The sequence below is a fragment of the Limanda limanda genome, chromosome 15 (assembly GCF_963576545.1).
Source record: "Limanda limanda chromosome 15, fLimLim1.1, whole genome shotgun sequence".
Taxonomy (NCBI): Eukaryota; Metazoa; Chordata; class Actinopteri; order Pleuronectiformes; family Pleuronectidae; genus Limanda; species Limanda limanda.
This window is the reverse complement of record NC_083650.1, coordinates 14,986,821-15,001,139: the sequence shown is the minus strand read 5'-3', so window position 1 is coordinate 15,001,139 and position 14,319 is coordinate 14,986,821. Positions and strand designations below refer to the sequence as shown.

The window sequence follows — 14,319 nt, the reverse complement described above, 5'->3', positions numbered from 1 at the left end:
GTTCCACCTCATTTCTCCTAAAAGCCTTGTGGATTAATGCCTCCATTGATTAAATTACATATAAGACGTAAAAAGTGCGAGCGTCAGGTTAGTGTGGACAGTTTCTAAATGAAGCTTCAGGCCTTGTACATAGTAGTCAAGTAATGAGCTAGATGAGAACACGTTTACTCCACTAGCACAGCGTGTCCTTGCCGAGGGTCTCAGTCAACTCTGGTAAATCCTGACTGTGCAGACCCCGCCGACCCTTGAAGTGAAGGAGGCTCCAGCACGACACTAAGCTGATTAATGAGATCGGTTTAATGCTTCTGGAGATTAGATCATTGCTCGTATTTTCATGCCCGTTTAATCTCAAAGGATAAGAAAAAACGAGATAGACATTTAGACGTGTCATAAACCCCACACACACTTTTTCTCAGCATGATAGCAAAAAAAAATGAAAACACTGGAATGGAATATGAGGAGTGTTCGGTGTGAAACAATGGGAGGATTGTCCGTCCTGTTACTGGATTTGGGGAGCAGAAGGTGAAAGGTCAAGGTGAGAAAGAGACATGACAATATGACTCATGCAGATAAGAGGTGCCTATTAAAGACAAACTTCCTCTGAGGATGAACCAGAAAGGCTGAAGGCACACAAACATCCACACTGAGCTCCTGGTATCTTTGATTTAAATTTAAACACATCATGATTATTCTGGTGATGATCAGTCTGCTGCAGGAGCTTCTTGCTGTTGCAGGTAAAGGTGAGTGCAACATTTCCTAAGTAGCATTTCCTAGTTTTAAGATTATTTATTGTACTGAGTTTGAGTCTAAGCTCTGTGTTTATGAAATTCTTCTTTGCTACTATTCTTCCTTTCCTATTTACTATAGATTAAAGGATGAAGCAAAGACTACACTCTGTTGTCTACAGGTCAAACGAAAAGACCAATTTTGAGAATGTATTTGTTAATTTTTCAATACTTTTAGACTACCATGACCATTTTATAACACTCTGCGTCAAGTCAATTTATTTCTACTTATTATGGAAAAGTAAAACAATTTAACAAATATATATATATTTATTATTATTATTATTACTATTATTATATATATATATGTAAATAAATAAATATGTACATTTTCCTAAAGATGCTGGGTACTGAATGTATGTCTTTGGGACTATTCTAAACTGTGGATTAATACAAATAAAAAATACAAAGATATATCAGATTGTCGAAAAATGGGGACTACTTTTTTTGCAGGATTAGATCACTGATCTGTTATTTGAGTATGATTCGATGAGGATAAGATAAATAGAGAACATCACCAACTTAATAGTATTGCTATTAACACGACTGTTTTTGCCACAATAACAAGAACAACAACCTTGGTTCTTCATCGTCTTCATCTTCATCTGTACGGATGAGATGCAGCGTCTGACACAAGTAAAACGCGCCACAACGTTCCCTTAATAGCCATATTAAGCTATTCAAGCTCCATCTGGAAGATTTAACGCCTCCATTTACATACACCCACATGAGTCAGCTGTGTCCTCTGCCCCCCTCAGTTGTACGTCTTCAAAACCGGTCGTTTATTCTGTGAGTCCTCAGACTGATCCCTCTGCTTTTACTGGAGCAGCAGGCCGTGACAAGACGGACTTGTCCATTAGTGGATTAAATCATTTATGGTCGTAAAATTAGTCCCATGGCACACAAATGTGGTTACGTAGCTTTCAAGATCCAAGGTGCTATCAGTTAATTTGACTCAGCCGTAATGTAGAGAACGTGTTTGTGTGTTTTCATGTTTACTTTAGCTACAGGAAGAGGAACAGTTATTGTCACAGTAAATGTCAAGTCCATTAGTGGTCGCACGGAAAGTTATTTTCATTCGAAGTATGAGTAACAGTGTTAATATGGGATGTCTATGCAGAGCAATCTAACTAAATGGAAAGCCTATAGAGTTATAGTGGTTGGTTACTGCTCCACTAAAGTGTCACTTTATGTTCTGGTTGCTCGCCCTCATGTTTCCTGGCTCTGGCTTGTCACAAAAGCTTTGCGGCCGAGCCGATCGACCTCCTGCTGTGTCTTCATCCCAGACGACTGTCTCTCTCTGGCCCACTTTGCACATCGCCATCATCAGCACACGTCTTCTTCTTTTCAATTCGTCTCACATCCACTTCTTAATTACACTGTTGACAGGGCCTGAAGAAGTGAGAGCCCATTGATTGTTTTGCTGCACCTTGTTTACTCTGCTCGTTCAGTTGTTCTCCTGATTTGGCACAATCCGGCCGTAGTGAAAACGGACAGAAGGTTCAGGATAAAGAGCCGTTTGTGGACGGTTTGTTGGCTTTCAGTTCAATTAGAATTGACTGTGTTAGAGTTCATCATGGAGGTCCGAGTGTTTGACTTACGGCACAAAAGAAGATTTATAGCTTGTCTATGGACTGAGCTGACATTTGAAACCTCCCCAGAGTAACTAATGGTGTTTCCTAGAATTAGCGTCACTACATAACACACAAAATCACATCTAATGGTATTTAGCCATGCAGATAATGTTATTTCAGAGATTTATGTTCCGGCGGGGTCTTTCTTTGTGGTGTTTGCATGTTAATGCGGATTGGGATTAGATTCACTGAATACTCTGGATTGAAGAGGTAAATATTTACGTGAACGGTTGTTTGTCCCTGTGTGTCGGCCTTGTCCAGGGAAGCAGTGGCAGATCAGGGGCCAAAAAAAGGCCACAAATTACACAGAGGAACCGATTATATGTCCAACATCCAGTGAGGCACACGTTTAAGTTCACTGTAAACTCTGTAACTTTGAGCAAAGACACACATCATTGAATATATTGACAGTGGTTCCTCAGAAAAAAGCTTAGAAAATAAAAAATCTTAACAAATTATCATATTTATTGTTTATGTTGTTTTAAGTGAAAAAAATAGACAGGGCCCCACCAGCTCCCTATAGAGTCACTCTCTGTGACTGCACTGTGTTCCTACTCATTGTCCAGCCGTTCCTGTCTGACCTATTTTAAAACGCCCATTTAAATCACGTTTATAGTTTTTCCCACCCTCTTGCCTCAGCCTTGGACCCGTGCACGGCCTACATCAGCCTGAACGAACCCTGGAGGAACACAGATTACCACGTCAACAAGTCCTCTGGCGTGCCGCTGTGTGACAGCCACATGTCCGGAGAATGGTACCGCTTCACTGGCATGGCCGGAGATGCCATGCCCACCTTCTGTGTCCCTGAGAATCACTGTGGCACCCACGCTCCAGTCTGGCTCAACGGCAGCCACCCTCAACCCAATGACGGCATTATCACTCTCCAAGTGTGTGCCAGCTACAACGACAACTGCTGCCAGTGGAATGCCAGTGTAGACGTGAAGGCCTGCGCCGGGGGATACTTTGTGTACCGCCTGCCCAGACCATCAGTCTGCTTCCACGTGTACTGTGGCCGTGAGTGTGTGATATGTAAAAATATTAAAATCATGAATTTGCATTGGTTTTCATTTCCCTGTCCTGCATCTATGTTCCACAGATTTTTATGATATCTGCGATGAGGTGGACTGTACAGGTCCCAGTTGTCCGGAGTCGGACTGCCGCTGTGCTCCTGGAACTGAGCTGGGACCGGACAGACAAACGTGCCTGGGTGAGACAGAAACACAGGGAGGAAGAGAGGGCAGAGATCAATTGTGTAAGGTCAAAGATAAGAGGAGAGAACAGGGGATGGACAGGCTGGAAAAGGTTTCAGAAAAACAATGAGATTCAAGGCATCACCTAATATTTTAACAATTACATCTATGTTTTCATATTTTTTTTAGTCAAATATCCACATTTACTTGACTTCAGAATGGGGCAGAACTAGCAAAGACACAAAAAAACAATGCAATCAAGTGATTAGTGCAAACAGCAAAGTGCATATAGATATTTTTCATAGCTATGACTGCAGCTTTTCTGGAGCTTTCAGCTGCACCTCACAGTCTTCATCAGCATCATTATCACTCCATCAGCACCATCCATCACCTTCATTTGAATTGATTTTTAAATGGATAGTATTTAACTTTTAATGATATAAAAGTGGATATGAATAGTGGATGTTACAGAAATTTCGTTTCAGGTGAGCAGGTGAGCTGTGTTGACGTGCAGGAGGCCCAATACTGTGTATACAGTGTACAGCCATTCTTTGCCCACCCTTCTGTAACGCCTCTGCTTTTAGAAAGATTCCTGCTTGACTCTCTATCTTTCACACACTAGCTGACATGAAAGAATACTTTTACATTAAAATCAAATCATATTCAAATTAGCTCCTCCAGTGTCTGTTCCCCTTACAAACATCACTCCAGTGTACCACAACCTCATGACTTCTATTAGAGACATTTCATCTCATGCCAACGGGCATATTCTGTAAATGTGTGTGTGTGTGTGTGTGTCTGTCTGTGTGTGTATGTGTGTGTGTGTGTGTGTGTGTGTGTGTGTGGTCTAGATATTACTCATCTCTCTTTATTCAGTTGCAGAAGTGTAGTGGATATGTTTTGGTGTAGGTTAAGTCTCCAGGATATGAAGGTAATGTCCCCAAACAAGACCTATGAGCATGTGTGTGTGTGTGTGTTTGTGTTTGTGTGTGTGTGTGTGTGTGTGTGTGTGTGTGTGTGTGTGTGTGAGTGTGTGTGTGTGTGGGTGTGTGTGTGTGTGTTTGTGTGTGGGATGGTACACCTAATGATGGGTGACGAGCGTGCAGGGGGAGTCTATAGCCAGCGTGAGAACTGACATTATCTCATTATTCAACCATCAACCGAATCTTCCTCTCTCTGTCTCAGAAATAACTTTTTCTTGTCTCCATACCCACTCCCTCTTTCTCCTCACTGTGTCACACTCTCACTCTTTTCTCTCCTTTTATGTAATCCATCATATCAACCCATATACTTTTACCAGTTCTGCTCAGTATTATGAAATCTGTTTTGAAGTCCTTTAAGTTGATTTATCCTCCTCTTTCCTGGAACACTAACTGAATTGCCTTTTTGGCAATAAACTCCATCCACCTGGTACTCAGTCGATTAAAATAAGACTCATCTGCTAATAATATCTGACCCCGGTGTTTTGCATGTCCTGTGTTCAGATGTGAATGAGTGTGAGAAGGGCAATGGCGGCTGTGCCGAGTTGTGTGTGAACACCAAGGGGTCCAGGCGCTGTGAGTGTGGGCCGGGTCGCGTGCTGGATGAGGACGGACACCACTGCAGAGGTACATATGACACCCCAGCTGAGATACTTAAACCAATCACTGTGTTCTTCAATGTCTTCTTCTTTTCTCCGTGTGGCCTTGTGCAGAGATAGCAGGCTGCCACGTGAACAATGGAGGCTGCACCCACGGCTGCTCCTCGCTGCTGGACTCCTATCAGTGTCACTGCCCCAGAGGGCTGGAGCTGGGAGAGGATAAACGCACGTGTCAGGGTGAGTGTGTGTCTTCGTCTGTGTGTGTGTGTGTGTGTGTGTGTGTGTGTGTGTGTGTGTGTGTGTGTGTGTGTGTGTGTGTGTGTTAGAAAGGTAGATGCTGCAGTTAGATAATCAATCACTCAGTGAAGCAAGATCAATCTTGGTTACATGCTTGCATTAATCTGTAAGGATGCTCCGGATAGTACAGATTTGATCAGAATGGATTTCCCTCGGGCCATAACTTATATATTTCTAACATAATGCTGATTATTTATCTTTCAGGGAGGATTATATTAGCGGTGGATAATAGCAGTAGAAGACTGATCAATACTTTGCTACAGTCCTCCTTTTCAGGAAATGAGACACTCCATCCATTTAGTCATTTGGTCAAATTACTGCAGATTAATTTTCCTTTGATCAACTAATCAATTTTATATCATAATGTTAACAAAAGAGGAACATCTTGAATGGGTTCTTCCTTCACTCCATACCTAATTCTTCCACAAAGTTTTGTGGCAATTGGTCCAGAATTTTTTTTAGTTAATTTAGTTGAAACAAAATCAACAAAATCCAATATTTTAGTTAAAAGTCAGGCTGGTATAATTTAGTTTTTCTGTCAGTTTAATATTTCTTAATTTTTCTTTACTGCCTCTCCATCTTAGCTTTTACAGTTTTTTATAAAGCTGTATTTCAGGTTGTGTGTTATGTTTTCATTCAGTCCCATGACTGTGGTGCTGGCCCTTGTTATTACATCCATGCACAGGGTCATGATACATGTGTTTCTTTCCTGCAGTGCCAGTCCAGTGTGAGTCCAGCTCTATTACTGTGTCTGTCCCCAAGGACCTTGTAGAAGGATTGGAGCTCTTCCTGTCCAACTCGTCTTGTCGCGGCGTCTCCAACGGCACACACATCAATCTCAACTTCAGCCTGAAGACCTGCGGCACCACGGTGGAGGTCAGAGACGTTAAGTTGGAATTCTTGAATGTGCACAGGCCTCGACAGTTAAGGGAGTAATTCAATTTTAATTTCAGTGTATTTCAGAAATGTGTTGTGTGAGGCTGTCAGTGGGAAAGCTATTAAAAGTGAGGTGAATTTTGACCCTCAGGTGACAGACGACAAGATTGTGGGGACCAACCTGGTGACAGGCCTTCCCAAGAGCAGCCCCGGTAGCAGCAGAGACTTGATCGTCCGCACCAGCAAGTTGGTGCTCCCAGTCACCTGCGAGTTCCCCAGGGAGTACCACGTGTCGGACGGATACCAGGCAAGTCTGCGCAGCTCAGCCCTGCAGCTGGCAGGCCACAGCGAGGGCGTCTTCCCCTTCTCCCTGGAGCTCTTCAAGAACGCTGAGTTCTCAGAGTCCTACCGCACGCCGCCGCAGCTCCGCCTGCACGACTCCCTGTTCTTCGGGGTGGAGCCCAAAGAGAGACTGGAGGGCCTCTCGGCGCTGGTGGAGAGCTGCTTTGCCACACCAGGCCCCAAAGCTGACCAGGCGCTCAAGTATTACCTCATCAAAGATGGGTGAATAGTTTTATCTGTTGAAAGGCCACAACTCATCCTGACATAACAACACTGCTGAATCATCATTTACATTCTGTTTTTACTTTTAGTGTGACTTTTTCGTAAAAATAAGAATGTACTACACAGACAGTGATGGATGGGTCATGATAAACGTATTTCTTCATAAACTTCGACAATGAGCTGCTATTACTACAAGAGAGTTCAGGGCCACAAAATCGTAGAAAACAATTCTGAGATTTTTTCTCTTCACAACTTTATTCTCAAAAATATGATAACTGTTGTTTTCTACAATATGGCTCTAATACTCGTACATATATTAGTTTCATGTTTTATTTGCGATATGTAAGTTAACACAGGGTCAATGGGAAAATGAAAAGTGTTGGACGAGAAGCACAGGTCAGCTCTGCGTTGCAATAAGAGCATATCATTGAGAATATAGAGAAAGAAAAAGAGAAAAAAAAGAGAAACATTTTAATTAAGTAAAAGAGCTAAATATAGGAAAAGATTTAGTACAGTACTATATAAATTAGAGGAAGTAAGTGTAAAATCAAAGTGACAACTGTGTATATAAGTAATTGTACATTTTCCAGACAGACATGGTACGTGGACTTTTTCTTCTGGAGACACGTGGTTTATCATTTTTTTATTTATAATAATAACAGTGTTAATAATTTTACAATGTTGTGAGCTCCGCCGATGAAACCCCTTCGACCTCCATCATATTATTAAATCTCAGTAAATAACCTGAACAAATAAAAATAAAACTGCATGGTTCATTTCTAAAATAAGTGCTTTTTTAATATTTCGATTAACCTACCCTATAAAGTGTCCTGCTTATGCAGACACTAAAAAACTGCTGAAGTATGACTTTTTAATATTTTCCCATAAACACCAGAATACCTTGTAGTTGTGCAACATTAATAATTCTTATAATAAATGTCATTGATCCAACCCGGCTGCGGTGTTTGCACAAAGCCTCAGCAACAGCTGCTTGACAGTTATAGGACAGGAAATCAACCACTCCTTGAAAGAAATGTCAAATGAAAAATGCCACTGGCCTCATACTCTAATCAATGTGGAGAGAAAACAATCGTGTTTTTTGGTGGAAAACTCGAAACGTCCTCGTTATCTGGGGAACACTTAGTTCTGGCAAACCCTTTCGTCCCTGGATCCAGAGTAAGAGTTGATCGGGCAGCTCCCTGGACACCGAGACAGTGCAGGGCTGTGATCTGTTGTCAGGATTTCCTATTAGACTCGAGCCGAGGTTCAAAGCCTTGGGCCGGCTAAACTTAATGAAGTGGCTTGTTAGAAATACATACGGGTCACTGAGCCCTGTGTTGAGATCTCACCTGCCTATATGGCTGTATTTATCATTTATAACATCTTTACACTCTTATTGTTTATAACTAGTCTGAGCTGAAACCTGATGGTGCGATACTGTTCCTGGTCTCTCTCTATCTTCTCCTCCCCCTCCCCACATCTCTCTCTCTCTTCTCTCCCCTCTTTACCAACTATCTCTCCTCTCCTTCCCATTTTCCCCTGCTCACCTCAACCGGCCGCCCACTTTGAGTCTGGTTCTGCTCGAGGTTTCTCCCATTAAATGAGGGAGTTTTTTCTCTCCACAGTCGCCAAAGTGCTGCTCATTGTGGGAACTGTTGGGTTTCTCTACAATTTGTAAGGTCTCGAACTTATTATGTAAAGTCCCTTGAGGTGATGGATATTATCATTGGGCACTATACAAATCAGATTGAAATTGAATGTCCCCTCTTTGTCTCCCTGCTCAGGTGCATCTCTGATGAGGCGGTGACACAGTACACGTCAAAGGACCAGCTCTCTAAACACTTCCAGGTCCCAGTCTTCAAGTTCATCGGCAAGGACAACCAAGTGAGTACAACGAGCATGCTGGGAGCCAGGCGGCAGCTGTGTGTGGGCGTATGTCTGTATAATATTAAGACTTTACCCCTGGACTGAAGTGAATTAGCAGTATCCTCACATGCCATTTTTCTCTATCTCTGCTGTAAATATTCTTTGTTTTCCTCTGTTTACAGCAAGTGTTCCTCCACTGTCAGGTGTTAGTGTGCGGGACAGGAGACTCCCGCTGTGCTCAGCACTGTCGAGGACGTGTCCGACGGGAGGCGCGGACCAGTGACCCTCAGGAGCAGCACACGCTCACTGGAGGCCCCATCTTCATCCTGCCTTAGTCATGATGCTAACACACACCCAGAAACACAGCATGAGAACAGGCCAGCAGCATATAGAACGTTATATAACAGCAGGCGGGAGGGTTGTATCCAGTTTTGTTCAAAGTTCACAAAAAAAGAATAAGTTCAAAGTTCAGTTCTTAAAGATTAAAATGAACTACTTAACGCTCGTAACTTCCAAATTTGAATTTGAAGTTCACAGTCCCTGAAATGCACTAGTTCACGCTAAGTTCATACATTATTTTTAACTTGTTGAAATTCACCTGTGGACATATACATATACATATTTTTCAGTGTGGACATACTAAACTTCATCATACTGATAAACTACTTACATTTTTTCTAAGGTATTTCTAGCGATTATTAATTGGTAAGAAATAATAATTGTATACAGATATCGGACTTTAACTCCCCAATATTCAACCCAGTTGCTCAGGCCAGGAGATTCATTTTATTTTGTATGTACACACAGACACAGAGTATCATTTAAAGCCCCACATATACACATATACATGCAGATATACACACTCCTCTCTTCTCCACCTCCAGTGTCCCCTCACATCACTCTCGATCACTCACTTTCTATTTAATGCATGCGAGTTTGTGCGTCTCATCCACTTTGCCTGGCAGCACAATTTACTGACATTAGAGTGAATGGCATTTCTATTAGAAATCATTCTGAGGGGCCACAGTTCATTTGTAACAACTGCAGCATGAAGGATATTTTTCTGGGTCAGACTTTCAGGCATTTCTCAGGCTTGATTATGGCTTAAAGATTTAGTGGATTTATGAAAGTGGTTTATATTTCACATCATCACTGACTTGGAAAAATACATGTGATACATCCAAAGATGCTTCTTTTTTTTTTTGTTGGACTCATCTGCTCTGTATAATCACTGGCTGGGGAGCATGTCACACATTACAGCATGGCGGAAAAGAGATGTCGGAGCACGGTGCCTGGAAATTATTCACCTCCCTGCTTCATCAGCCTGACAGTTAATCTAGAATTAATCACGTCAGTTAATCTGCAATTAGTCGTGTATTTATTTATACAAAATAACAAATAACACACAAATAACTTACACCCAACATTAACTCAGTATAACTGTAATCGGCGTCACTTTTTATCTGACTTAGATTTGAGTTTTGAGCAAACTAGTGTAATAAAAGTCAAATAGCAGCACACAATGAACCACATGTGCCATAATACTGATCCTGTGTCTTCCTGTCTAGACCAAATTAATCCAACTGCAATATCCTCCCCATCAGGAAATTTGTTTGGAGTAATTTATGGTAATGGAGTCATAGAGACCAAAATATGGCCTAAAAATTAAATGAAAATGAAGTTTTGAGAGTGTAATATGCATGAGTGGTTCACTACGTTTCTGAAAGTCACAAGCAGACACTTAATTTCTATGAATAAAACCCAAGCAACTGTTCATCAGCAGTTTCCATGTGTGTCATTTCTTTCAAACTCTGACTCATGATAAATATCTCCTCTTTGACAGAGAAACCTATAAATACCAAGACTAATCTGCTGCTAATGAGTCTGGCTATTTGCCCGTGAAAGTGTCCATGCAGGGGTCGTCCATAGTTGTCTGTATCACAGTTCATCCCTCTCCTCGTCCTCGCAGACGCACGCTGCCCTCTGGCTGTTCATGTAGGGCCTGCAGCCCAGAGTCCCCACTGTGTTGTGGAGGACGTCGGCCATGGAGTCACAGGCTGAGAAGAGAGAGAGGGAAAAGGAAAAAGGAAAAAGAAGGGAGGCAGAGTTAATATACAGAACGGTATGGGTTGTTCTTACTGATGATCATATTCATAACAACATATATATTTTTGCGGTGGTAGAGAAGTATTCAGATCCTTTGAAAATACTCCTCTACAAGTAAAAGTCCCACATTCAAAACCTTACTTGAGTAAAAGTATTGAAGTAAGATGTACTTTACTACTGCTATTTTAAGTTACTTTAAAGTTATACTTTAAGTATGAAAAATAAAAGTGCAATGTAATGTTTTGCCATTCTCTCTGATGTTTTTGGATTCAAATTGCTGCTTCGTATATGTTGTTACTGCTGAAGTTGTTTCTCTCTCCTTTTAACTGTTATATTTACTGTTGAGTAGTTTATACATAATATTCTATTAGATATACATATCTATAGACTAGAGGAACCATGTCAACTATTCATGAGCTCAGAAAAACAGAGTTTGGATCAGCTTGAAAGGGCATCGTCAGTTTTTTGTGACGATGCAAATTCCAGTGGATCCAAAAGGTTTTTAAAGGGTTGATTTAGAATTTTCTCAACATAAGGTTTATCCTTCAGTTTCTCACAAACATTCAACACATCTGGAGACATATGGTTTATACTGACTTCCGAAAAGTAACTAAAGCTGTCAGACAATGGTAGTGGAGCCAAAAGTACAAATTTTCATTCTAAAATCAAGTAATAGAGTAGAAAGTTACATAAACATAAAGTACAACTACCTACTTGAGTAAATATACTTAGTTAGTGTCCACCACTGATATTCTGCCACAGTACATAGTCAGGGGAGAAGAAAAAGGGGAGAAGTAACTAGTTGCAATCTTCTCACCTTGTACCTGCGACACAAAGCCCAGGCTCTTCCTGAGGTCAGAGCAGATGTTGAGCAGACACGAGCGGAACTCAGCGTCACAGTCCAACTTGCTCGTCCCGCAAGTGTCGTAGCACAAGTCGTGTTGGTCACAGCATTTTGTCATGACAGGGACCCCGAGGTCGAGCTGTGAAAAGAACAAATTTTATTATGTCAGTGCAGCAGTAATAGATCTAGTCTTTTACTTTATCAGGGACCATTCAGTTATATGTCCTGATGGCGCTCATTTCACTATGTCTTAAGTCTTCAGCAAGTTTTGGGAGGTTCATCGTTCCGATCAGATTTCCAACCTGCTGGAAATCTTGTCGGAGTCTGCGACGACTCAAGCCAACTCCAGCCAATCAGAGAGCAAGAGATAACAAAGACTCAGGGTTTGGACAAAAACCTGAGTGTGTGTCGGGCTCAGGGTGGCAGTGTGTTTTTTTGTTTTCTCTCTTGGGCTTGGTCAGTTTTGAACTAGCATACACTGAAGAGTTTCACCTCCTCTAGCTGGATGTGTCTTTCTACAGCAGGATAATCACCAGATTAACCGTGTTTCTTTCTTAATGTAGTTTGGAGACCAGTCGGGGGGGGTTCTTCCTGGGGAAAGATTGTGTAGTGTGTGACCCCCTGTCGCCAGCCAGTTGTATGTGAACTCATACAAAATTGATACATTAATTGTTAGTATTGTTAGTAAACAACTATTTTATTAAAAAAACTAACAGGACAGGACAGGGGCACTTTAGGAGCCCCTCAGATCTCAGCTGGCCACCCCTGGATCTGCCCCTGTCCTGCTTATTAGTTGTGTTAATATAAATGTATTAAATGGGTTTTATGGTGTAGTTCTGAGCTGTTTGTGCTTCGAACAGGCCACCTACAGCTTCATTCACCTGGAATCCCACCAGAGACGAGCTGCAGCCATTGGGCTCCGGCATCTGGTAGCCGGCACGAGGCTGAGGAGGATCTCCTAAAAGAACAAAACCAAAAAAGTGAGCTGAATGTGTAAACGTGAACAAAGTAATGTCATCAGGTTTGCCCAGTCAAAGGATATATGTGTTCGTAGGTGTGATCTCTTCACAGATAAGATGTAACTTCTGTTTGAGAACATCAGTATTGATTGGGTAACTGTAGGAACAGACTGATAAACAGAACACAGGCAGGTTTCAGTATCAGCAGCTTCATGGTCGAGCACGTTATCTTAAATCGAGACATTAGTGGTTGATAAACTGACAGAAGCATTGATTCAATCTGAGAGTTCAAGTGAGCTGAGCAAATAAACACATTGCATGTAGACAACACAATAGTGACTGGAAGTCCTACTTTAGAAAAACCTGAACATCCATCTATCTCTGTGTCTCCTTAATGATTTCCTCCTCCAGGACAACAAAGATTTCTCAACTCTAAGTTAATTTGAGGGATCTCCTCGGTCTTACCATGTCTGCAGCGGTACTGGCACACACCATCGCGACCCCCCACCAGCTCCACCAGGGAGTCAAAGTATCCGTGCATCGACTGGAAACTACTCCTAATCGAGTTGAAGCCCCAACTGCTTTCATCTTCATTAGCTGAGGGTCTGTCCAGGGATGGCTTTGTCTGGACCGGTGCGATCTCGTTCCCCTCTTCCTCAGGGGGAGGTTGTTCCTGGGTGAGAGCCTCCTCAGCCAGGGCCTCCACAGCAATAGCGTCTTCTGAGGGAGGTTGTTCCTGGTTGACAACCTCCTCAGCCAGGGCCTCCACAGCAGTGTCTTCTTCCGAGGGAGGTTGTTCCTGGTTGACAACCTCCTCAGTGAGGGCCTCCACAGGAGTGTCGTCTTCCGAGGGAGGTTGTTCCTGGGTGAGAGCCTCCTCAATGAGGGCCTCCACAGGAGTGTCGTCTTCCGAGGGAGGTTGTTCCTGGGTGAGAGCCTCCTCAATGAGGGCCTCCACAGGAGTGTCGTCTTCCGAGGGAGCTTGTTCCTGGGTGAGAGCCTCCTCAGCCAGGGCCTTCACAGGAGTGTCGTCTCGCAAGGGAGGTTGTTCCTGGGTGACCACCTCCTCAGTGAGGGCTTCCACAGCATGGGTGTCTCCGGCTGGCACGTCACCTTCTGCCCCCGGCTCTTCAGCAGTGGCATCATCTACTATGAGGACATCCACTTCCTTGTTGTCAGCTGCTGGTTGATCCACTGCGAGTCTTTCTTCAGCTGCAGGAGCATCATCCTCTGGTTCCACCGCAGCAGCAGCTACATCTTCTTCAGCTGCATCCACAGAGGCAGCTTCAACAACACCATCACTTACAGCAGCTAAGTTTAGAACAGGGGCCTCCTCCTCCACTGTCGTCTCCTCCTCCACCTCCTTTGTTGGAACCAGGTAGTGGCCTAAAGCGGCCGACATGGCAACAGAGGTGCAGAGGAGAAGCAGGGCGACATTCCGAAGCAGCATGGCGTTGAAGTGGGTCGAAATCAAGGCAGAGGAAGCTCCAGGCAGGACGAGGTGTTGTCAGGCAGTGAGGGACAAAAACACAATGTGCCACTGGTGTCCCCGTCAGCCAGAGAGCAGACTTTGACCTGTGATTAGGTCCCAGCAGACAGCAAGGCACTCGCTCACGTCA

General features: G+C 43.0%; 2 protein-coding genes across 3 annotated transcripts; one reads left to right on the top strand and one right to left on the bottom strand.

The window, feature by feature from the left end:
• The first annotated feature begins 612 nt into the window (after window positions 1-612).
• Window positions 613-10,565, top strand: oit3 (oncoprotein induced transcript 3). The gene is made up of 9 exons (XM_061087604.1): window positions 613-740; window positions 3,059-3,433; window positions 3,516-3,626; window positions 5,094-5,216; window positions 5,303-5,425; window positions 6,201-6,361; window positions 6,513-6,925; window positions 8,710-8,809; window positions 8,974-10,565. Exons 1-9 carry the CDS (start codon window positions 683-685, stop codon window positions 9,124-9,126), a joined length of 1,617 nt encoding a protein of 538 aa, XP_060943587.1. The 5' UTR covers window positions 613-682; the 3' UTR covers window positions 9,127-10,565.
• On the bottom strand, window positions 9,559-14,258 carry pla2g12b (phospholipase A2, group XIIB). Of its 2 annotated transcripts, none has more exons than XM_061087605.1 (4): window positions 13,166-14,258; window positions 12,611-12,699; window positions 11,715-11,880; window positions 9,559-10,848 (listed from the first exon to the last, which is right to left on the bottom strand). In XM_061087605.1, the coding sequence occupies exons 1-4, from the start codon at window positions 14,148-14,150 to the stop codon at window positions 10,730-10,732; spliced, it is 1,359 nt and encodes a 452-aa protein (XP_060943588.1). In that variant the 5' UTR covers window positions 14,151-14,258; the 3' UTR covers window positions 9,559-10,729. The 2 variants fall into 2 exon arrangements, with proteins under 2 accessions (XP_060943588.1, XP_060943589.1); XM_061087606.1 differs by having other exon boundaries at window positions 12,623-12,699.
• Between the last annotated feature and the right edge of the window lie 61 nt (window positions 14,259-14,319).